We start from the raw sequence: 23053 nt of genomic DNA, 5'->3' as shown, positions 1-23053 counted from the left end.
ACAAAACACATCCCCTAACTCAGGTTCTTGATGGTTCCCCAAAATACTTGCAGCCACTACAATACTATATGAGGGGAAGACAAAATTGAGGGCGACAGTGGTTTTCATCAATTACAATGGAAGGTTCTCTTTAAAGATTTATTTATTTATTTGTTTTATTGAGAGAGAGAGCATGGTGGGGAAGGGCAGAGGGGAAGAGAGAGTCCTGAGCAGACTCCCCACTGAGTGGGGAGCCCAGTGTGGGGCTTGACCCCAGGACCCTAAGATCATGACCAGAGCCCAAATCAATAATCTGATGTTTAACCAACTGAGCCACACAGGCACCCCACAGTGGAAGTTTTATTTTGCTAGCTTCATGGTTAATTTGCCCCTAAACTTGGGGTCCAAACACTTCGGGCAAATACAGACAATTGATAACCCTAGGATCTTATTTCATTTTTACTATTTTTTTTTAAACTTGAGAAATGACATTGCCATGGAGATAGAAGCAGTGATCTAATTGGAAGCAAAGTTACATCTTTCAGTCGATTTCACGTGGCAGCCCCAGGAAGACACTGTAGCTCAGTGGTTCCCTGTCTTGGCTCTGTCACCATCCCTCAGGGGGTGTTTGGAAACCACAGATAATTTTTTGCCCCACCTAAATTTACTGAGGTCCTGAGGTAAGACCTGAGACTCTGCATTTTAACAATCCCTATAGGTAATTCTGAGGTAAATTCCAATTTACCCTACAGGTAATTCCACTCTCAGAATCACCCATCTAAGTCCTTAAAGAAATCTGGAAAAGGAGAGTAAATGCTTGTTGACTCTGCATAGGGGAGAAGTAAATTGTATAGAACAGCAATAGCTGACATTTGAGTGTTGCTCTCCAGCATATTTAATGCCTTATAGACGTTATTTCTTTTAAATCCTAAAACCATCCTAGGAAGTAGGTATCATGTTTTTCTCATCTATGATTGAGGACATGGTTTAAGGGTCTTACTCAAGGTCACACAACTGATAAAGAGTGGAGTCAGAATTGGAACCCAAGTCTCTTTAAATCAGAGCTCATGATCCTCAAGCTCACGGTGGTGACTTCTTGTTCTGTCCTGACCCTTTAGACTCTTGGGCCAAAGAATGACTCAGAAGTTCTCAACCCTGATAAGTATTGGAATCACTAGGGAGATTTAGGTGTCACACAGCTAGTAAGTGGGTGAGCTGGAATTTGAAACTGCCTGCTTGGCAACAAAGGCTATGCTCTTACTTAGTATTCTGAGCTGCCTCTTAGCAGTCCTTTCTCCTCTTTCTCCTTCTTCTCCTCCTCTTCCTCCTTCTGCCCTTCTCCCCCCTTCTACAACCTTCATTATTTTTTGCCTCCTTTCTTTTCACCAAGCACCGTGATAAGCTTTTCATTTACTACTTCACTGATCCTCCCAATGACCTTCTGACGTGTTATAATTCCCATTTTTTTTAAGATTTTATTTATTTATTTGACAGAGAGAGATCACAAGTAGACAGAGAGGCAGGCAGAGAGAGAGAGAGAGAGAGAGAGAGGGAAGCAGGCTCCCTGCCGAGCAGAGAGCCCGATGCGGGACTTGATCCCAGGACCCTGAGATCATGACCTGAGCCGAAGGCAGCGGCTTAACCCACTGAGCCACCCAGGCGCCCTATAATTCCCATTTTTAAGATGAGGGAATAGAGGCTCAGAGAAAAGGTAAACAACATGTCTGAGGTCATGTGCTTTCAGGGCAAAACTGGTATTTTAACCAGACCTACTGACTCCAGAATCTTAATCTCAGCTTCTTATGTCTCCAACCCTTGGGAGAGAGCAGACAGAAGGCTGAAGGGAAGAGAAGATTCAGTGACGACTCCCATCTTTCCAGCCTAGAAGATGGTGACACTGGTTCCTCCAGTGGAGTCACTGTTCTTGGGTTCTCAATCCTGACAGTGATGCAGGAGCTGGGAGTCCCTGGTACCTTCTACGGTGCCTCCACATGGCAGCCTCACTATCGATGCTCATTGAGTATGCCCAACGCTGTGACAAATGTGGGATGGCTGCTCTCAGTGGCCTTCCTCACCCACCTTCTTGGGGTCCAGCATGGTCTGCCTTTGGCCACTTCATCCATCTGAGCTGCCTCCAGAAGACGATTTGGGCAGCCTGTCTGAGGTCTGTCCTCTCAGCCCCTTGAGTTCCGTTGAAGGCCAAGAACAAACCTAGTCTTCCCTGTGATGGTCATGGTCAGCCCCACCCCTTCCTGAGGACAGAGCCAAGCAAACTCCCCTGTGCTTTGTCAAAATCACCCCCTCTCCTGCTCCTCTATTACTAACCACCCCCCGAGTAGCCTAGACCCCACAAGTGGCCTCCTTAGCTTTCTGACAGTTGATCCCAAGTCTGTCTTAATAATACCTACCATGATACACTTTGGCTTTGAGCCCAGCGCTTTCTACAAAATTAAACAAACTCCAGCCAACAGTGCCATTCCACCGGCACAGGCGATTCCCGGCTCTACTCTAAGCTGAGTGCTGCTCTTGGGTCCGGGAGGGGTCTCCAGGGGTGTCCACACAACTAAGCCATCTCACTTCCTCGGCAGCCTCCCTCCTTCTCTCCCTTCCATATACCCCAACTCTTGGGATGCCTTTCATGAGGATTTGAGATCCTCTTCCAACCAGGAAGCTTTCCACAGGCTGACCCTCCCCTGGCTATCCAGACCTGGGAGCTGGGCCCTTTCACATACATTAACTCAGTTGTTCCCCCGACAGCTTGGCTGTGTAGCTACCATGACCCCATTTTTAGTCAAAGTTAACCAGCAGCAAAGCCAGGGTTTGAACCAGAATCCCTGCAATCCAGGTTTAGGATTTCTTCCCTTTAGCTTTTGTAGTAGCTAAAAATGCGAAGAGAGCTATTTTTCACAGTCTTGGGAAACAATGTAATGAAAATCCAATGCAGATGGGTACAGAGGCTTAAATATATAAATATGCTGGCTGCACTGTCTCCTGAGCCAAAGGAAGCCTGCCATATTGATCCCGGCTCTCAGTCTGGCATTCTTTGGTATCATTTCTTTGTTGGCTGCTCCAGACGTAAATACCTACCCACTTACTGATCTACCTGTCATATCCATATACTTATATATCTATGTATCTATCATTTATCCATCATTTCTATCATTGTACATAGAGATAATATTTATACTACATATGTTTAAATATGAGCATACACATATAAAAATATATATATATAAAATATATATATATAAATATATATACATATATATATAAACACATATAGATGTACCTACATATATAAGCACCTATAGGTATATAAATACTTGTATGTGGAGGGAGGTCCTCAGTAACCAGCCAGGCTGGCTCGGGAGACCATAGAGCTCCTGTTCCTTTTCTTCTCACTTTAAAAAGCAATTTGACTTTCCTTCAGTGACTCTCTGAATAAGACCTTTATGTGCAGCCCTCTTCAGCTGTCTCAGAGACCATGAGAAAGCAGGAAGACAGGGATAAAGGATTGTGGAGTGACAAGTCAGAGAGGGAGCGCCTTGTCACACACTAGAGTCTATCTTTATCAGAGTCGTGCCGTGCATTTACAATCAGAGTACTTCTGTTTGACCTTTCCATAGTCCTCTCTCAGATGATGTTAGGAGCTCCTTCTCTGTGTCCCTCTAACCCTGCACACCCTCATTTCATCACACTCCTCCCTGGATTTCTTCCCGCTTTAAAGATTAGCTGTCATCCCATGACTCATGGGTTGTCGGACCATGAGTTCAATATGGACCGGGCCTGAGACAGTGTTGTTCTGTGCTCAGCACAGCGTCTGGCTTATAATACACCATTAATAGTTTCTGGCTGCATGAATGCATTCATCTGTTTCCCCACCAGATGAACTACCCCAAAAGGAAGTGGGAAGATGAAAGTTAAGGACCGCTCTCAGCTGATGATAAAATGTTGGAAATGACGAACTCATCTGGGTTCCTGCCGTGACAGGCAGCAGAACTCTCAGAATGAAAGGGCTGCTGGGCTGAGTTTTGTGGGATGCCGGGTTGAGAAGATTCGGGACTTGTTGCGACAATTCTTTGCCAGGCTGTCACGGTCTTGGCTGCTTCTCCTTCCAGTTCCTCGCTCATTATCTGTGCCGTCAGTCACAGCTGCATCCCCAAAGCACGAAACAGTGCCTGTTGCGAGGTATATTGTTTCTTGAAAGAGTTCACAAAGATCTGACAGGGAATGGTATTTTTGCCGAACTCAACCTCCTTCTTCCTACAACATTTTTTTTTTTTTCCCAGTTTGGGGAGCAGAGTGCAACAGGTTTAGTTAGAGCCAGGAGGAGTAAGGTTAAAGGCAGGTGCCCTACCAGACCGAGTTCCTGTTAGTCTTCACACGTTCCTGGTTGCCGCCACTCCCAGGCACCCTTGTAGCCATCAGGGAAGGGCAGAGGGAGGAAAGAGGGCAGAGCCAGATGGGGGTGTTCAGAGTCTCCTGCTCTAGGAGGAGGTGGTGCTACCATTCATGATGGTGTTACCACTGGTTTGCTGGGCACTCTGGTGGGTCTGCTTTGTGATCTGTCGGCTCCCTCACTTTGGTCTGAGAGCCTGGGCTGGGGGGAAGCTCCAGTGATTTTTTTAATAGGGTAACTATGACCACCTAGGACATGTGCCTCACCCCAGGCTTCTTCTCAGAAGTCCTCCCAGACTGCTGTGAAGTCTCCACAAGTGAAACATGTTTCCATGACCAGCTGTCACAAAAGAACTCTACATCCACACTCAGCTAGGGTGATTGCTCCTAAAGATTTTTCTTTTCTTTTCTTTTTTTTTTTTTCCTTTTACAAACCAGAGTGAAGAAGGGAAAATAAGGATGTGTAGATTTGGGTGAATTATTTCACCCATCTGGACTTAGCGTTTTTTCCCTCCCAAAATGAGAATAAATTCCAGTATTGATATAAATAAGACTCCTTTTTTGTACGCCTGCCATGGTTGGGAGGATCTGAGGAATGATGGTGGTTGCTGGAGGAGGGGGAACCCGCACTGGGCTCCTAGGCTTCAGTTTCCTCCACCTGCCTCAGACTTGCTTCTTCTAGAATCTATTTCTGAGGGCTCCAGGCTTGTTCTGAGGCAGGCTGCTGAGTGGAAGCGGTGTTGAATGGTGTTGAGCCTGGCCCTCTCAAATATGTCTGGCCTAGACCCTACTACCCTAGCCCCAGAAGCATCTGGGGAGTCCCTCCTCCAGTTTGGACTATTAGAGCGATGTTCCTTGTGGAAGGAGCATTTCTTTGCAGCATGTATGTGAGCATGGAAGTTGTGTGTGTGTGTGTGTGTGTGTGTGTGTGTGTGTGTGTGTGTGTGTGTTTAGGAACTATAGGAGAGGAAACACTCTTTTCTTTCTACCACCTTCTTAGTTCTCTAGCTGGTGTCCTGTAAATTGAGCTGACAAAAGATAGATTAACAAGAGAATAACAAACCAAACTTTCTTCGTACGTACATCACGACTACACAGTGAGCTCTCAGAGATGAGTGAGTCAGAGGGTTGGTTAGAACTTGTACTTATATAGCAAAGAACAATTTTAGAGAAATAACAAAACAAGGAACAGGAAACCTGAGAAGAACTTTGAATCTCTAGGGCTGGCAGATCATGATAAGGCAAAGCTATGGAAAACTAATAATGGATGAAGGATGGTTAGTCAGATTTGTTGCGAAGATTCCCCTGGGGCCACCTCTGTGCTAGAAGGTTTTGAAGTTTTCTCTGATGATTAACTTTTTTCCTTCCTAGTAGAAAGGGGAAGGGGATAGCTCTGTAAATGTGCGTCCTCCTTTTAGGCAAACAGGAGGAGGGCAGAGATCTCTGGTATCTCCCTTCTTCCCAATTACCTTTAGTTCAAAATAATCTTTATGCCCCAGTAATGTATTTTGGGGGGACATATTCAGCTGCCTTCCAGACCTGAAAAAAACATCACAGCTGGGTGAGGGATGCCAGTTATTCTCACACTAGCCCCAGGACGGGGGACCCAGGGAGGTCATGTGACATTTTCTCTTTTCTTGGCAGGAGGGTGGGGTTGTAGCCCTCTTCAAGGTCTGCCGCCAGGACAGCTTCCGGTGCTTATACCCCCAGGCGCTGCGCACGCTGGCCTCTATTTGCTGCGTGGAAGAGGGTGTCCACCAGCTGGAGAAGGTGAGAGAGCAGCTGCCTGGCTGGGGTGGAGTGTGAGGTCCCTGAATCAGGAGGGCAGTGGGTGGGGCCCGATCGACCTGGTGGCCCCCCCGGGCCTCTTCCCTGAGAACCTCTTTCCCCAGGCATCCCTCCGAAGGGGTTGCTGGAATCTTGACTGTGGGAGTTAATGAAGAGGTCAGGGATTGAGGAGTCTGGCCAGGTAGGGCAGGGCTCAGAGGGGCACTCAGCACGTTCTGGGTGGAGTGGCCAACAGTCCAGTGGGCAGAACAGAGCAGAAGGTAGACAGTTAGGGTGCGGAGTGGTGTCAAAGTTTAGGGCTTTTGGTTCTTCACACATGGCAGGACCCAAGTGGAAGGAGGAGGATCCCACTCCCTGGAGAACTGAGTGGGCAAAAGAAGGATGCCTTGGCTTGGGCAAAGCAGGCGGGGCTCTGCCAAGACAGAGGGATCGGGTCAGGGAAATGGAGCCTAAGTCCAAGCGTATGTTGGGTCCATATGGCATGGGGTGGGCGGGGCCAGAGGGAAGCGAGTGATGTGGTAGACCCAGGTGCCTCAGGCCCAGATGCCCCCAGGGCAGTGTCACTAATTCCATCTATCCTACCCCCCCACCCACCCAGGTTGTAAGGGTGAGGTTGCTCTTCAGCTACCCAGACCTGAGTGGCTATGAGACCTGCAGATGCGCCGTCAGGGACTTTAGCCAGGAGGGTTGGGGAGGCTAGGGCTGACATTTGGAGATGTCTCAACCAAGTTTCAAGGAAATATGTTGAACACTTTTATGGAAGAGAGGCACAAAGGCCAGGAATAGCCTGGCGATGGTTGTGGTACTCTCAGAATTAGGGGGTAGGTGCCTTGAGTCTGTTCTGTATGGGGGTGGGGCAAAGAAAGTGTTCCCCTCAACTCTGTACACATGTCCCCCAGTCTGGTGCTGGCTCCAGAAAACCCACACACACCATCTTCTTCACTTTGGTCTGGACTCCTAATCAGATGGTTATCTCATGTCCTGCCTGCCTCTTTCCACGGGACAGGGATCATGGGCTCAGAGATGCTTTTGGCCAAGGTTGGAGGATGCTGAGGGATTCTGCTCATTTTACAGAGGAGAAGGCTGTGGGTCAAAATGGGGAAGTAATTTTTGTGAGGTCACAAAGCAAGATGGTGGAAGAGCTAGTACCAGTCCTCTGGGCAGAGCCTCCCCTTCCTGCGGGGGTGGAGACCTTTGTAAGTGTGTGCTTACACGGAGAGCAGAATGGGGGAGGCGGAGGGACAAACTAGATGGATACACAGACTCCCTGAGGCAAATGCATTGGACATCTCCAGCTCTATGTGCTGAATAATCTTCTCCCTTCTCCCATAAAATCCTCTTCCTGGGACAGTGGAAACACGAAACTGGTTTTGTTTTTCATTTTCTTTCATGCTGGTTTGTGGGAAGAACAGGAAAAAAATAGAAGGGACTGGAATCACCAGTTGTCCAAAAACAGTGGATTTCTTGGCTTCGGAGATTTGCAGAGCAGCAGGAAATTTCTAATCCAGGGAAGAAAAACAGCAGAGCTTTTTTGTTTAGAGCTGAAAACCTGTGTAGCTGGGGAGTCTGGAGGCGATTTTTCCTTCCACCTTCCTGCTGCTGCTCCAAAACCAGAAGGCATGAAGGCACCTTTACCAGGCCAGATGGGCCGCCCAGGGCCTGTGCTGACCTAGCCCTAACACACATCCCTTTTTAACTCACTAGAACCCTGTGAGGTGAACCCCTTTTTTTTTTTTTTAAAGATTTTATTTGTTTATTAGACAGAGAGAGAAAGAGAGAGATCACAAGCAGGCAGAGAGAGAAGGGGAAGCAGGCTCCCCACTGAGCAGAGAGTCCGATGCGGGGCTCGATCCCGGGGCCCCCGAGACCATGACCCGAGCCCAAGGCAGAGGCTTAACCCACTGAAACACCCAGGTGCCCCGAGGTGAACACTCTTTACGTCTCCATCTTAAAGACAGGAAACTGAGTCTCAGGCAGTCTCGGCGACTTGCCTAAAATCACAAAGAACATTCTAGAGCCAGAATTTGGACCCCGTCGGCCTGAGTCTGACGCCTAGGCTTCCTGACTGCCTTGCTGGTTTTACAGATTCTCTCAGAGTGCCAAAAGAGTCCTTGCAGCTAAACCCACGGTGTCCTTGCTGCTCCTGGCCAATATGCCAACCTTCCCCGGCCCAGGAGAAGGTAGTCCTAACTGGGCATTCCCCTCACCTGGGGCAGATTACTTTCCATACACAAACAGTCCGGAAACACCTCTATGCCCAGCGCTGAGCAGGAGGGAAAACAGCCAGAGAAGAGCCCCCTGGTGGTCAGAATAGCAACTACATGCTACAGCCCTGGTGCTTTGCCTAGCGGTTCCCAGGGATTTCTTCTTACATCTGATGCTTGCCTGAGTGTGCAAACGTCCCCATTACACAGATGAAGAAACCAAGGCTTAGAGAACTGAAATGACTTGTCACCCAGAATTACACAGCATGTAGTTCATTCATTCAGCAAATATTTTTTGACTGCTCTTTGCCCGGTACTACTGTTTCAGGTACCGGGAGCTTAGTGAACAAAACAGCCAAACCCCTCATCCTCATGGAGCTTCCATTCAAGTGCAGGGGGTGGCAAGCCAAGACCTGTCACATTCAGCCTGCTGCCTGTTTCGGTATAGCCCGTGAGTGGAGAAATCACCCCCCACCCCTTTTTTAAATAGTTTAAAAAAATCGGAAGAATAACATTTTGTAGCCTGTGAAAATTCTGTGAAATTCTAATTCAAATTTTTGACCCAGAAAGTTGTCGTGGAACTGGCATTCTTCTTCATTTAGGTGTTGACAGTCTACCTTTATGCTACAGCAGTGAGTTGAGTAATTGTATGAGACCATAAGGCCCACAGAGCCAAAAATATTTCCTGTCTGGCCCTCGGCAGAAAATGTGTTTTGACCCCAGTTCTAACAGGTAATCAGATCATTGTGACAATGATGAACAGGACAGTTAACAGCGAATACTTGCTTTGGGCAAGCACTTTGCTAAGCCCTTCCTTTCACTGTGTCTTGTAATCGTTACCACCCGGATGATACTGTGATTATCCTCCTTGTTTACAGAAGGAAGGGAGGCTCAGGGAAGTGAAGCGCCTTGCTCAAGGGCACACAGCTAACGGGTGGTCCAGGAGACATGTAGTCAAGCTCTACCAAGCCAGAGCCAGCCTGGGCTGTGAACCATCATGTGGACCCAGGACTAATATCTGACATTGTAAGGCCTCACAGTGTGCTGCTTCCAAAATTGAGAGAAATTCTAGACCCAGGAAGGGCTCAGGGTCTCTCCCACCCCTGCCATGCCCTCTTCCCCAGATCGTGCCCACACCTGCCCCAACTGTGTGATCTGGGCTTCTGAGAGCTGGCCTCAGAGGCTCTAGTGAGGTTGGCCATTGTTAGTGTTTAGAGTGCAGGGTGGAGAAGCCCAGAGACAGGCTGGATTGTAGAAACCGCAGCAGGACAGGGGAGGTAAAGACAGGATAGGGAGTGTGGTGTCCAGCGGCTCTTGCCCGCACAGTCACAAGGCCCAATTCATGCGCTAGTCACAGAATGTCAAAGTCCCAGCCTCGGCTGATTTGCCGGCGTGGGCTCCTCGCTGAGGCCCACTTGACTAATTGGCAGTGAGAAATGGAAATTGCTGGATTTGGTGAAATTCTTCTTTGTCATGCTGCTCCCCCACTTTCCTCCAACCCCAGAAAGGTCTGTTAAATCACTCACAGACCCTAGTGACAGCGGCGTGGGTCTAGGCAGGACACCAGACACACATGCCTGGGCTCTGTTGGGTGTGGGGCACTCATGTGGTCCTTGATTCAGGCGTGGATCCATTCATCCACTCTGTGAAGTCACTTCAGCACCGGCGTCCTCCTTGCTTCTGTCATCCAGCTGTCCGCTCACTCATTCATTCATCTGCTCAGTCCATCACGCAGCAACCATGCTCTGCATCCCTTCCCTCCTGGTAATCTGCTGAGAAGCCGCCCAGCACGGTGGGGAAGCCATGGCCTCTGATGGTCAGGCTTTCCTGGTTGGGAGCACAGGGTTCTCCACGACAAGTTTGGGTACCCTTCCCTGAGGACTTGGCTTACCTTCCCAGAGGTGCCGCGTCCTCAGTTAAATGGGCATGAGGAGATCTACCCCCGAGGACCATCAGAGGAGACTAGATGCACAGGAACGTGGTGCTATTCGCACGAGGCACCAAGAAAGGGTAGCTGTTATGATGGCATTTAGAGAGACAGTCACCAGGATTTGACCATCAGTGGCCTGGGGAAGATTACCATCGGGTGGACTTGGGGAGTGCTGACCTGGTGGGAGGAGGAGGCTGGCATGGTGGGAGATGGTGCTCAGGGCTCAGTATGGAGAAGCTGGGTGGGGCTGGGGCACGAGTCCTCGTATCCTTTCCGTTTTACAGATGAGGAAACTGCTTGGAACTGGAGAGCTTTAGAACCAAGGCTGGTTCTGAGGTGGGGATTGCAGAGGAATGGCTTCCTGGGAGCCAGGCTGCACGTGTTAGCTTGGGCAGCGGGCAGACTTGGACACTCCCTGAAGAGGGTTGGTGGGGCGACATGTCAAAGCACAGTGCAGGCCTCTCCAAAGGTGTCTGGAGTGTCTTTCAAGAATCTATTCTTTCTTTTCAGAGGCCTGGTTCATCCTGGCCACAGCCTCTCCTACACTGTGTTTCCCTTAAACCAGTGAGTTTCAGGAAGTCTGTCCTACGTCCCTTGTGTCCTTGGCAGGCAGTCACCCCTCATTCCCCAGACTCTGTGCTAGGCTCTGGAGAGGAGGGACAAACAGCTATGTTCTCTCTCTCCCCCTGGGGTTGGCTGGGGCAAAGCCAAGAAATTCAGACAGCGGAAAGAGGCTGTTCCATGGCCATCAGAGGCCACAGGCCAGTGGCACCACCTCTGCTTTGGGTGCTGGTGAAGGCGGGAGTAGGGAGGCAGTGGAGTTTGGCTCAGAGGGCCAAGGAGGAGCTCCCAGGCAGGCCAAGGGAAAGGGGCCTCAGCAAAGGCAGAGGTTCTCCACAGCTGGCCAGTGGGTGGTGGAGCGCTAAGTCTTTCAGGAGCTCTATATTCAATGAACTGGGGGAGCCTGAAAAAAAGACAATGTTCTCTGGATCCTACCTTGGAGAAGACTGGAGGAAGAAAACAAGGGCCCAGGAGGGAGTGAGGGCCCCAGAGCCACACGGTCCAATGAGAACAGACAGACCCAACTCCGTCTGGATGGCCAGAGACGACCCAGCCTGCCTGGCCTGGTCATGGCAGCCTTCCTGGGGAGAGCTGTAGGGTTTAGATAGGCTGACAGAGGGCTAGGGGACAAGTCATTCCTCTCTGAACCGTGGTTTCCACTTTATAACTTGGGAATAACTCTTCCTTGGTGGAGGGGCCATGATGAGGCGGTGGGACAGTGTGGGCGGGGCTCGCCCTGTGGTGCCTGCGAGGAGGGAGCACTCCGCCTGGGTTGGCTTCCTCTCCCTCCTTCTTGCCCATTTGTCTCTACTATTTCAGGTGGATCTGGGGAAACCCTGCATACCCTAAAGAGGCTGAGTCCTGGGACTTTTACAACAGTCCTGGCAGAGTCCCAGATGTTCTGCGCGGTGAGAGGGATGGTCAGGGCACTGCGGGTGCAGGAGCCGGGTTTGGACAGGGCCAGGGGCCAGGATGGAGTTGCAGGGGGTGGGGGCTTGAGCGAGACTGGGGGCTGTGGTCCAGGCAGGGGGGTGGGGATCTGAGGGGCAGGAACCCATGGGTCTAGGGCCATAATGGGGACATGGGGGGCACCCAAAGCCCATTGCTAAGACAGCCTCAGACAACCTCAGAGACAGTTCTAGGAAGTGCCTCTTCTAGCCTTGCGACCAGAAACCATCTTGCTTTCAAAAGAGCTTCCTTTTATTCCCACCCCCTCCCTCTTGTTTTATTTTTTCAAATAAGGAGTTCACCCTGTGCTGGAGCCAAAGGGAGAGTTTAATGAAAATCGATGGAGAAATTAAAGATGGAAAGAAATTAAAGATGAGCAGAGGGCAGGGAATGAGGGTTCAATTTCAAGTCCAAGAAGAAAATTGTCAGTGGCAAGGGTTGGGAAAACTGCTGCCTCTCTCCACGCAGCTCTGCCACCCCTCCCCTGTCTCCTGGGCCCATTTCTTGGGATTGAGATGCCCTGACATCTGAAGGGCTAGGCTGGAGGCCGAGGGGCCTGAATCCAGCTATTTAAATCCCAGAGACCCTTGGCAGGAGGGGGCAGGGTGTAAGGGGGCCACTAGGGCACGATCTGCCACTCCAGCTGCCATTTCACAGGACTTTCTCTCCCTGCTTCTTCCCTGCAGAGTTGCAGATGATCATAAATAGATAATATTCACACACAAAAAAAATCCAGTTTTTACTTTCTTTTTCTCATTTGATTCTCACAATCGCATTGTAAGGAAGGCAGAGAGAGATGGTCCCACCCATTTTACAGAGGGCAGAGTTGAGGCTGGAAGGCATACAGACACAGTGAGGGAGGCAGAGCCTGGGTTGGGAACCCCATTTTTTTTTGCTCCCAGCTATAGGTTCTATTTGCTACAGTCTTCTTTGCATACTTTCCCTATCTAAAAACGGTGTGGTGTGCAGACCCCAGGGCAAGGAAGCTATTCTATCTTGATATAGTCAGTTCTAGTTTGTCAGTAAGGTTTGGTGGGGAGAGTGGGGCAAGAAATCTGCTTAATATAACTTGCAGCCCCTTCTTTAGCCAGGAGTAGCTGCTAGAGGGAGAGAGAGAGAGATAATGTCTCTGGATGGAGATCCCAGATACCTCTCCATCCCAGGGCTCAACCCTCTGAGGCTTATCAGCTTCCCCCTCCCCTCCAGCCCCCAGGTGCAGGCCTTCACCTGCCTTGGAAATGGGCTGGAACAGTGCAAAGAACCCCAGGGTTCGAGGTCAACTGTCTGTGCTGACTGGCAGGTAGACAGGGATGGGGACTGCAAGGGGGCTGTCTAGAGGGAGTGTGGTTCATTTCCTTTCCTGAGTTCCAAGTCTCCCAAACTTCTCCCTCTGCCTTGAGAGTAGGGGGTGAGGGGGCTTGAAGGAGGCCAGGATGTGAAGAGGCAAAAACAAAATTAGGCACTGTCCCACCTCCCTGCAAGCCCTCCTTCCCCCAATCCACTCCCCCCACCCCCCGCCAACCCGCAAGAGTTCGCGCTGAGATGACAGGCCAGTATTGTTCAGACTGAAGGAAGGCCCTGCTGGCTTGGGGGGCTGCAGCCCATGCACAAGGCACAACCCGAGTTTGGACAAGGCAGGGAGCCCCCTGGCAGCGGGAACAAGTGCAGCAGCGGAGGCAGGCTGGGCTCGGTCGGGGCTGCGGTAGGTTCCCGTGCGTTGTGCGGCAGCGACCCCTGGTGGATAAGAGCGGCAGCCGCAGCCCTGTCTCACCGCCTGAGGCTGTCTTCTGGAGCTGTCCAGGCTGGTAGGCTCAGGGTCCGAACCACCCATCCAGAACAGTGTGTCCTGTGTATGTCATGTGTGTGGGGAGGAAGGAGGGAGATTTGAAAATTCAAGGCAACAGGAGTTTCTTCCTACCAATCCAGCTTCCTCCAGAAGAAGGATGTGGATACAATTTGTAATCTAACGTGTGTCCGACTCCCAGAAACCTTCCTGAGCCTCCCCAGTTCTCACTGGACTCCAAACCGCTCTGCCTGACACAGAGGTGCCTGTGAGCAGGCTGCTTCTGGCACATTCCCCCTTTGGTGAGCAAGCCTGGGTTCCATGCCCGGTTTCAGCACTTAAGAGGTGTTGACCTGGTAGTCTTCTAAGTCCTGGTCCCTTCATATGTAAAGAGGAGTGACAGTCCCTACCTTGCAGGCTGTGAGGATGAAATGAGTGCATGTGCCATACATGTGAGGTGTTTTTTCCCCTTTCCTGCCAGAGTCCTCCACTGAACGTCTTCAGGCCTTCCTTGCTTTGGTGCACCTGCCTAGGCTGGGGAGGCCTGGGAAGGCATCTCACATGCCCTTGCTGAAAAGGCTCTGATGTCCTTCTTTGGTCAGCCTTCCCGACTGCTCTCTTCCCTCCTGGCACTCACACTGTACTCGAGGCTGCTCCTGGAGCGTGTCCCACGCTGCCTGGCCTCGGAGCTCTGCCTCGGCTTCCTACCAATAGACACCATATCGTCCACCACGTAGCCATCAGGGAAGTGGCTTGCACACCCAGGCGAGCAATGCTTGCCATATGACTGGATCAATATTGTTGGAAGAGTTCTAGTGCATTCTTCCCCATTGCAGAGGAGAGGGTAGAGGCCCAGAGAAGGGAGGTGATGTGCACACACCCGCACCCCCCCCACTCCTACTGTGAGCAGCAGGCCTGAGGCCAGAAGGCAGGTCATGGGAGCTCACTGGGCTGCAGCCTGGCCTCTGTGAACTGTTTCAGGCCCAGGGGTGGGGTGGGCGTGGGGAGTGCAGATAATGAAGCATCCCTTCAGTAAGGACAGAATGCCCCAAAATCTGTCTGTGGGATTTTCCCTGAGCCCCCTTTTATACCATTCATCCCTAGTCATTTGTTCCAGCTTTGCCCTCCCCTTGCTTTCACTCCTCTGGCCACGAGCCCACATTCTTGGGTCCCCAAACAAACCTTGTCCCCAGCTTAGGGGTTTATGGGGAGAACCCGGGCCAGACTGTCCTTTGCCGCGGGTTTGCTGAAGACCCACAAGCAAGTTTTCTAGTCCCCACAAAACTCCGTTTTCTCATTTGGCGGAGGGAGGCGTGTGTTCCCCGGGGACCGTGTGACATATGAAATAATTTTGGAAGACAAATGTGATGAACAAATGTCCGAAGTGGTGAGCAGGCCGGGCTGGGAATTCTGGGGCCGATTCTCCAGGGTTGGATGTGTGGTGAGGGGGCGATGTCCCTCGTTCCTTGAGGAGTTGCCTGGGTGCCTGTCCCCCCTGGGAGTTCACAGATGGAGGCCTGTGCTTCTGTGCAGGTGGGTGGTGGGCTGAAGAGACGCAGACTCGGAGAAGTGCATTTCCCGCCTGTCCCCCAAGCAATCTGGTGAGAGCAGAAAATAAATAAGTCCGATGTAAACACAATGCCGGTGCTGGGGAGGCAGGAAGCTGGGCCACGGGGACACGGGGGTTTCTGGGGGGGTCCTGGACAAGGTGTAAAGGAGCCTGCACCCCCCCCCCACGCTGCCTTCCCCTTTGGCTTATGAAGTCTGGAGGTGAGCCGGGGAAAGGCAGTTGCTCGGGCAGGAAGGGGAGAAGCTAAGGAGGCTGAGGGGGCTGCAGAAGGTGTCGGTGTGGGGCAAACCTGACTAGGGAGGACCCACTCGCATGGAGAGTAGGCTGGCTCTCACAGCACAGAGCCAGAACCACTGTCCTGCCCCGGCCAGCAGGTGACCGGCCTGTGGTCTCCAGCAGCAGAGACAGAGAGAGACAGGGAGAGGGAGGGGGGATGAGAAAGAGGAAGAGGGAGGGGGGAGATGGTTGGACATACCCACGGAGAAGGAACAACATGCAGGGGAGTTTCATTCTCCTCTGGCCTGCTTCAGAGGTAGGAAGCACTTTGCCACTTAGCCATAGCTGGATAGGCAGTGCCCCCATTGTCATCTGCTCAAGGTGCCGAGTGGCCTCGCAGGGTGGGTTTCATTGTCATTCTCCTGATGAGCAATGATTTTGAGCATTTTCCCACATCCTTGTTGACCCTTAGGATATGTTCTGTGAAATGTCTGACACTTTGGTCCATTTAAAAAAAAATGACTTCTTTGTCTTTTTGTTATTGAATTATAAACTTGGATAAACATATTCTACGTATGAAACTTTTGTCAGGTATATGTCTTGAGAATATACATTCTCAGCCCGTGGTCTGCTCTTCCATTCTCTTAATGGTGTCTTCTGATGAATAGAAAGGCTTAACTTGGGGCGCCTGGGTGGCTCAGGGGGTTAGGCCTCTGCCTTCGGCTCAGGTCATGATCTCAGGGTCCTGGGATCGAGCCCCGCATCGGGCTCTCTGCTCAGCGGGGAGCCTGCTTCCCCCTCTCCCTCTCTGCCTCCTTGTGATCTCTTTCTCTCTCTCTCTGTCAAATAAATAAATAAAATCTTTAAAAAAAAAAAAAAAGGAAGGCTTAACTTAGGTAAAGTCCAGTTTATTGATCTATTCTTTCATAGTTGGTGCTTTTTGTGTCCATTGAAGAAGTGCTTATTTAAATCATAAGAGACTCTTAATCTCTGGAAACAAACTGAGGGTTGCTCCAGTGGAGGGGTATGGGAAGGATGGGGAGGCTGGGTGATGGACATTGGGGAGGGTACATGCTACGGTGAGTGCTGTGTATTGTGTAAGACTGATGAACCACAGACCTGTATCCTGAAACAAATAATACATTATACGTTCATTTTAAAAAAGTATAAAAACCCTTAAAAGAAGTGTTTGTTTACCCCCTAATCATGAAGGTATCCTATATTTTCTTCTAGAAGCTTTATTGTGTTACACTCTATATTTAGGTCTCTGATCTATTTCAAATTAATTTTTTTAGTGGTGTTCGAAGTTCAGTGTTTTCCAAGTGATATCCAGTTGTTCTAGCACCATTTGCCAAAAAGACCATCTTTCACCATTTAATTAAAGAGGTGCCTTTGTTGTTAGTAAAGTGAGTCTGTTTCTGGAGTTTTTCTCTTTTTCTTGTTCCATTAGTCTTTTGTCCATCCTTGTACCAAGATGACACTGTCTGAGTCCCTGTGGTCTGTAACAAATTTTAGCATTTAGTAGTATAAATCCTCTAACTTTGTTCTTTAAGATTATCTTGGTAATTCTAAGTTATTTGCCTTTCTCTGTACATTTTAGAATCCACTTGTTAATTCCCACAGAAATACCTGCAAGGATTTTGATTGGGATTTCTTTAAATTTATAAATAAATTTTGGGATTATTGACATCTTAGACAGTATAGGGTTTTCCAATCAATAAATGTAGTATAATCTCTTTATAGAGACTGCCTTAATTTCTCTTAGCTATGTTTTGAGTTTTCAACATCTTGCATGAGTGTCAACATCTTGAATATCTTTTTAAGACTTATTTCTGGGTGTGTTTTATGCTTATTAAGTCCTATCTTAAGATTCTTACTTTCTAATTGTTGTTGATACATAGAAAATACAATTTTGAATATAATGGTATATAGACTCTTTTGGATTTTATACAGATTTGGATTGTGTTCAGATTGTGTACACAGTCAAGGGATCTTTAAACTATGAAAGTTCTTCCTCTTTTCTGGTAATTTTACCTTTGTATTTCTTTTTCTTATCTTATTTCATTGGCTAGGGCCACTGTAAAATGTGAAATAAGAGTGGTGATAATGGATATCTGTCTTTTTCCTTGTTTGGGGGAATTCCTTCAAAATTTTATTTACTATTTCATTATTAACTGTGATATCATTATCACTTTAAGGATTAGATAACAGGCTCAGAGAAGGTAAGTAACCTGCTCATTTCACCAAGTCAGCAAGTAGCACAGGTGAATTGTGAAGCCAGACTTTTCTCTCTCCTAAGATTGGGCAGCTTCTACCATACCATAGGTACATCTGGGACAGGGGTGCTCAACCTAAGATCCCCGTTGTAATTAGTTGAGGAGTCTTTAAAAGTATTGATACCAAGACTCTATCCCAGATCAATTAAATCAGATTTTCTGGTGGTGAATCCCAGGCATTAGTAATTTAAAAACTTTCCCAGATGATTCTAATCATCTGAGAACCCAGGCTAAGAACCACTGGTCTAGAAGCATTTTTGGTACAATTCCCACCCAAGCTGTGCCCAGGAGTGCTTTGCTGAAAACTTGGTGTTTTTACATCAGCACAGGCCTGCTAACCCTAACTCAAAGGGAAGTGAATTTGTTCTTGCTGGTCTTTTTTTTTTTTTTTTTTTTTTAATATTTTATTTATTTATTTGACAGAGAGATCACAAGTAGGCGGAGAGGCAGGCAGAGAGAAAGTGGGGGAAATAGGCTCCCTGCTGAGCAGAGAGCCTGATGCGGGGCTCGATCCCAGGCCCCTGGGATCATGACCTGAGCCGAAGGCAGAGGCTTTAACCCACTGAGCCACCCAGGCGCCCCCTTGCTGGTCTTTTGATATCCTCTCCCAAACTCCTCTCCTATCCCCAAAGGCTTTCAGAGCATCTGTTTGACAATCCACTTTAAGGAAAATCATCTGCCTGACAGGGAAATTATTTTTTATTTGTCAGTAAAATAAAGTGATTCTATCGCTGGTTTTCCTCTACTGCAATAACTCATCTCTCTGTACCTCAATGACTTCCTTAGCAAACTGGTTATAATCCCTTTCATCCATTGTCCCATTCTCTATTACATATTAATGTTTGTTTTATCCATTTTGACACTGAGCTTTTAATAAAAAATTCTTGTTTGCAATAGCAAAGGAGGTTGAGTGGTGTCTGGGACATGTTAGTTTGGAAGGAGGATAATATGACCCTCCCAGAGGCCTGTTTTACTTTCGTAGCTTTCTACAGAGCTGTCAGCTCTACCAGCACTCCTTAAAACAAATACCCCATTTTATAAAGTGAGCCTTTAACCCCTTACATTGTGCACAGATTCTGTGTTGGAACTTGCCCTGATCTGGTTTATATCCCGCATTCAGATCTTGCTTCTGATGGATGGATTCATTTATTCCGCCCAATGCTTCTCCCTGTCCCTTGGTCCACACTTGTCTTTGTTTCCTTGGGCATGACATTTGCTTCCCTCTCTATGATTGACTTTTCCCTCTGGCTATATCCTGGGCAAGCAGATCTGTCCTGCCTCGTCCCATAAGCAGAATTCCCACAGCTTTGTGGTCCCCACTTGTCTTTTTTTTTTTTTCCCCTGCAGACTTCAAGTGTCTGAGTGGACAGACAGATGAAAGAGGAAATCCGGGGGTCTTTAGGTGTTCTTCCTCCCCTATGGCTGAGTTGCCACCACATTCGTGTGATTCTGTTTAACTGTTACAACCCAGCAACCTTCTGCCTTTCCCTAAAAACTAAACATGCAGAATGGAACTGGAAGATAGCAACCCAGCACCAGAATATATGGTGGGTCTTTATGTACTAGCCAGTATCCTTTAGATATCTGCATTAACGCCACCAGTGATGCTTTTCTAATAATTAGTGGGAGGAGAGGTTTGCTCATAAATCTGATGTAATGTTTACTGTGCATTTTGGGTTCCACCAGCTCCCTCTGTGTCCAGACTCCAGGTGCATCAGCCCTGCTGCCCAGGTGATGACCAGGTCATACCATCCTCATCATCACTTGCATGCCCTCCCATGAGGAAAGCTGGGCCTTGGGCCCAGGCCCATCCCATTCCATGTAAAAGCTAATTACATATAAGTGCTTCCAGCAGCAATTTCTTTAGAGATGTGAAAGTGCTTTGATTAAAGTGTTCTCCTGGCATCATTAAGTTTATGTCCAGGGATGGGAAGTCGTGGTGTGAGGATGGAGACTTTCCAGAAATGGGACCAGTGTTTGAGGAAGCTGGCCTCAGGCTGGGCCACTCCTGGGGCCAGCGTAGGAACTAAGCTAAGCAGCCCCTATCGACCTGACCCTTTCACTTGCTTCTTCCTTCACTGCCTTTCCCAAAGGCTGCCCAGAGGGGCACAGGGCAAAGGGTGAGGAGGCCAGGATGGGAATTCCGGCCCTGGCACTAATGTGCTTTATGGCCTTGATGAACTCTTTGCCTCCTCAGTGCTGTCTCCCCACCATTCAGCCTGCTGTGTTAACTGCCATGTGTCAGGTTTCAGCTGGGTGCTGGGGACCAGAGATGATTCAGTACAGGAGCTGCCTAGAGCAGCTCTCTAGTGCAGGGTGGACATATAAACTTATGCAGATAGCCTGACACAATAAGTGTGCATGTTGTGACCAGACCAGAGTGGTATGGCAGCTGGAAGGACAGAGACAATATGTGGGAGGCAGGCATGTGTTCACAGAGGAGATGTCTTACCTGAATCTAAGAAGGGAGTTGGGGCAGGGACTGGGAAGATGACCACTCAAGCTTTAGGTGAACTGGGTTTGAGGTGCCTATGGAATATCCAGGCAAATTAATTTGGGAGTTAAACATAAAGTGATTGAGTGGCAGGTTGGAAATGTAGATGTGGATCTCAGGAAAGAAGGTCGGGGCTGGAGAGCTAGGTTTGGGAGTCATCAGAGTGAGTCACTGAGGCCAATTGGCTTGGGTGCTCTTGACTGAGATGGTACAAATGGGGCTAATGGGGGAACCTGGGGTAAGCTATCTTAGGTGCATACAAAGGAGGGCAGACTAAAGGAGCAAACGATAGTGATAGTTAGCTAGGGAAGAGATGAGTCTCCCAAATGGGGTATCATGGAGTCCCAGGCAGGAGAGAGCACTGAGGTGGAGAGGTCAAGTCAAAGAGGAACTTGGAGGCTACCATACAAATCCCCAAATCCTTTTTAAACATGATTTTTCTCTCTCTTTCATATTTTATTTCTCTGTGCATCTCTCTGTCTTTGTTTCTCCATCTCTTGTTTCGTCCTGATTCATCTTTGTACCAGGGCCTAGTTCAGGGCCCACCACAAGGTAGGTGCACAATTAATGTTTGATGAGCTATGAAGAGATGCAGGGACTATCCTACTTTTCTCTTTATTCTCCTCTGAGGGATTGTAGTTATTCATCTTATTGGTGCTGGTCAGGAATTGAAATAGGAGTCACTCCTCTTTTAAAAGTTCTAGTTCTGGGCTGCATGAGTTGGTGCTCAAACAAGTAGGAAAACCTGTGGGCCCCAACTCAGAGGGCTGAGGTTCCCAGCGGGGTCTCAGTCCTGGGGGGCCCTACAGAAAGGTGAGTAGGACTCAGGGCCCCAGATCTAGAGATGGCTACAATCATCAGGTGTGGAAGAGATGAGATGATGGCACCACCATGTGGCAGATATTTTACCTGCATTATCTTTGTTAACTTCCAATATCCTCTGAGGTGGGTATTTTTACCCCCACTTAGAGATAAAGCCTCAAAGTAAGTACAAAGATTGTGCAGCTAATAAGATGCAGAAGCAGGATGCAGACCCAGGTAGGTGTGACTCCAGAGCCTGTGCATGTTCTGATGCTACAGGAATGGGTTCAGGCACTGGGAAGCCTAGAGCCCAGTGGTATGGTCCCTCCAGGCCTCTCACTGTGATGAGCTGGCTGGGTTGGAGTTGCTGAGAGGGTGATGCACACAGAGATCAACTTGGGCTAGTGGCATCTTGCTGACAAGCAGGCAGAGTGGCACATCATTATCATCAGAGCCAAAGGCCCAGGAAATTGGCCCAATGTGACAATCTACCAAATAGAAAAATGGGCAGAACACATGAACAGGCAATTCATAGAAAAAGTCCAAATGGCAAAAACCAAAATCAAAAGCCAAACCTAATCAAAGTAAAATGGAAGCATGAAAAGGCTCTGAGCTTCTTTGTAGAAAGTGAAGACATGCATATTAAAATACAAATTCTGCATATCCACCAAACTGGCAAAAATTTAGAATCTGACAGTACCAAATGTTTGCAAGAATATGGAGTTAAGTGAGTTTATACATTACTGATGGGAATATAGATTGCTACAGCTGTTCTGCAGAACAACTTGACAACACTAATAAAATTAAAGATGTGCAGACCCTATGAGTTAGTAATTCCACTCCTCGATGGAGACCCCTAGAGAATCTGGCATCTATGCACCAAAAGACACTTAGAAGAATATTTACTCTATATTATACAGCATATACAGAATATTATTATATATTATAGCAAAAACTGAGAAATGGCTCAAATGACCATCGATAGGAGAATACATAAATGAATCACAATCAGTTTATACAATGAAATACCACCCAGCAGTGAAAATAAGTGGACCTTAGCCACTTGTGGCACCAACAGGAAGGAGTTTCCCAAACATAATGCTGATGGGGGGATAAAGCAAACTGCTATATACAGTATGAAACCATTTATGTCAAGTTCAAAATTTTATAAAGCAATATACATGCAATAAATCTCTAAAGAAAACAGGGAATAATAAGAACAAACTTCAGGGTAGTGGCCCATCCACTAGGGAACAACAGAGGTATGAGATCAAGAACTGCATACTGGGGGCTTTCTGATGTTATTTTATTCCTAATACTAGAATTTCTGGATATTAGGCATATACATACACACAGATAGTTGTTCATTTTGATATTTTTTTTGTATGCCATACATTTGCAACACACACACATGTATTCTCTTTGGAAGGGATGGTATATTTTGTAATTAACAAGATACCAGAAGAGATCTGAAGCATAAGGGAAGCAGGACAGCAGGCAGTTGCTAGGACAGGACACCACAGACATTCTTCTCTGGGAAATCTAAGGGTAGAAGAGGAATCAGGCTCAGAGTCACTCTCTTGAGGTCAGGAATCTGTGGACTCCAGGAGCTGCTCTTTCTTTCAGGAGCTGCTCTTTCCTGTGGTGGCCTTTGCTCCCAATATCTCCTCTGCGATGCCGTTCCTCTCCCTTTACTCATCTAAAGTGTGTGTTCAAGTCTTTGGCTAACTGTCACTCGCTTGCATTTACTCCTTCTGTGCCCAAAGCCTGCTACTACATGTGAGGCCTGAATGAGCTGTCATCCCCAGGCTTGCAGAGTGTCCAGGGCGACAGGGAACACATACAGGGGAGACAGAATCACATCACAGTGGTGCTGCTCCCAATTGCTGGGGCATAAAGTCATCTGTAAACCTTGTTAAAAGGCAAATTCCAGGCCTCCCCAGAGTCTGAGTAGGTCTGGGTGGGGCCCAGAAACATGCCTTGGAGAAATCCTCACTGAATTTGGTGCAGCTGGTCCTCGGACACCTCTTGGAGAAACAGTGTGATGAACACAATGTTGTTAGCAGAGCTCTGAGGGCCACCACCCCAAGCTGGGATGTGGGCAT

The 23053-nt window shown here is 48.4% G+C and overlaps 1 protein-coding gene across 2 annotated transcripts in view; it reads left to right on the top strand.

The window, feature by feature from the left end:
* LOC111150008 (INSC, spindle orientation adaptor protein) overlaps positions 1-23053 on the top strand; it is a 121318-nt gene that overhangs the window by 72243 nt on the left and 26022 nt on the right. For both annotated transcript variants that reach the window (XM_022507319.1, XM_022507320.1), the window contains one exon: positions 6022-6147. In XM_022507319.1, the coding sequence (XP_022363027.1) occupies positions 6022-6147 (126 nt within the window). The remainder of the gene's footprint in view (positions 1-6021; positions 6148-23053) is intronic.

The sequence above is a fragment of the Enhydra lutris genome, unplaced genomic scaffold, assembly GCF_002288905.1.
Source record: "Enhydra lutris kenyoni isolate GAN:26980312 unplaced genomic scaffold, ASM228890v2 scaffoldscaffold22, whole genome shotgun sequence".
NCBI classification, from domain to species: Eukaryota; Metazoa; Chordata; class Mammalia; order Carnivora; family Mustelidae; genus Enhydra; species Enhydra lutris.
Note: the sequence above shows the minus strand (reverse complement) of the source record. Positions and strands in the feature narration are given on the sequence as shown.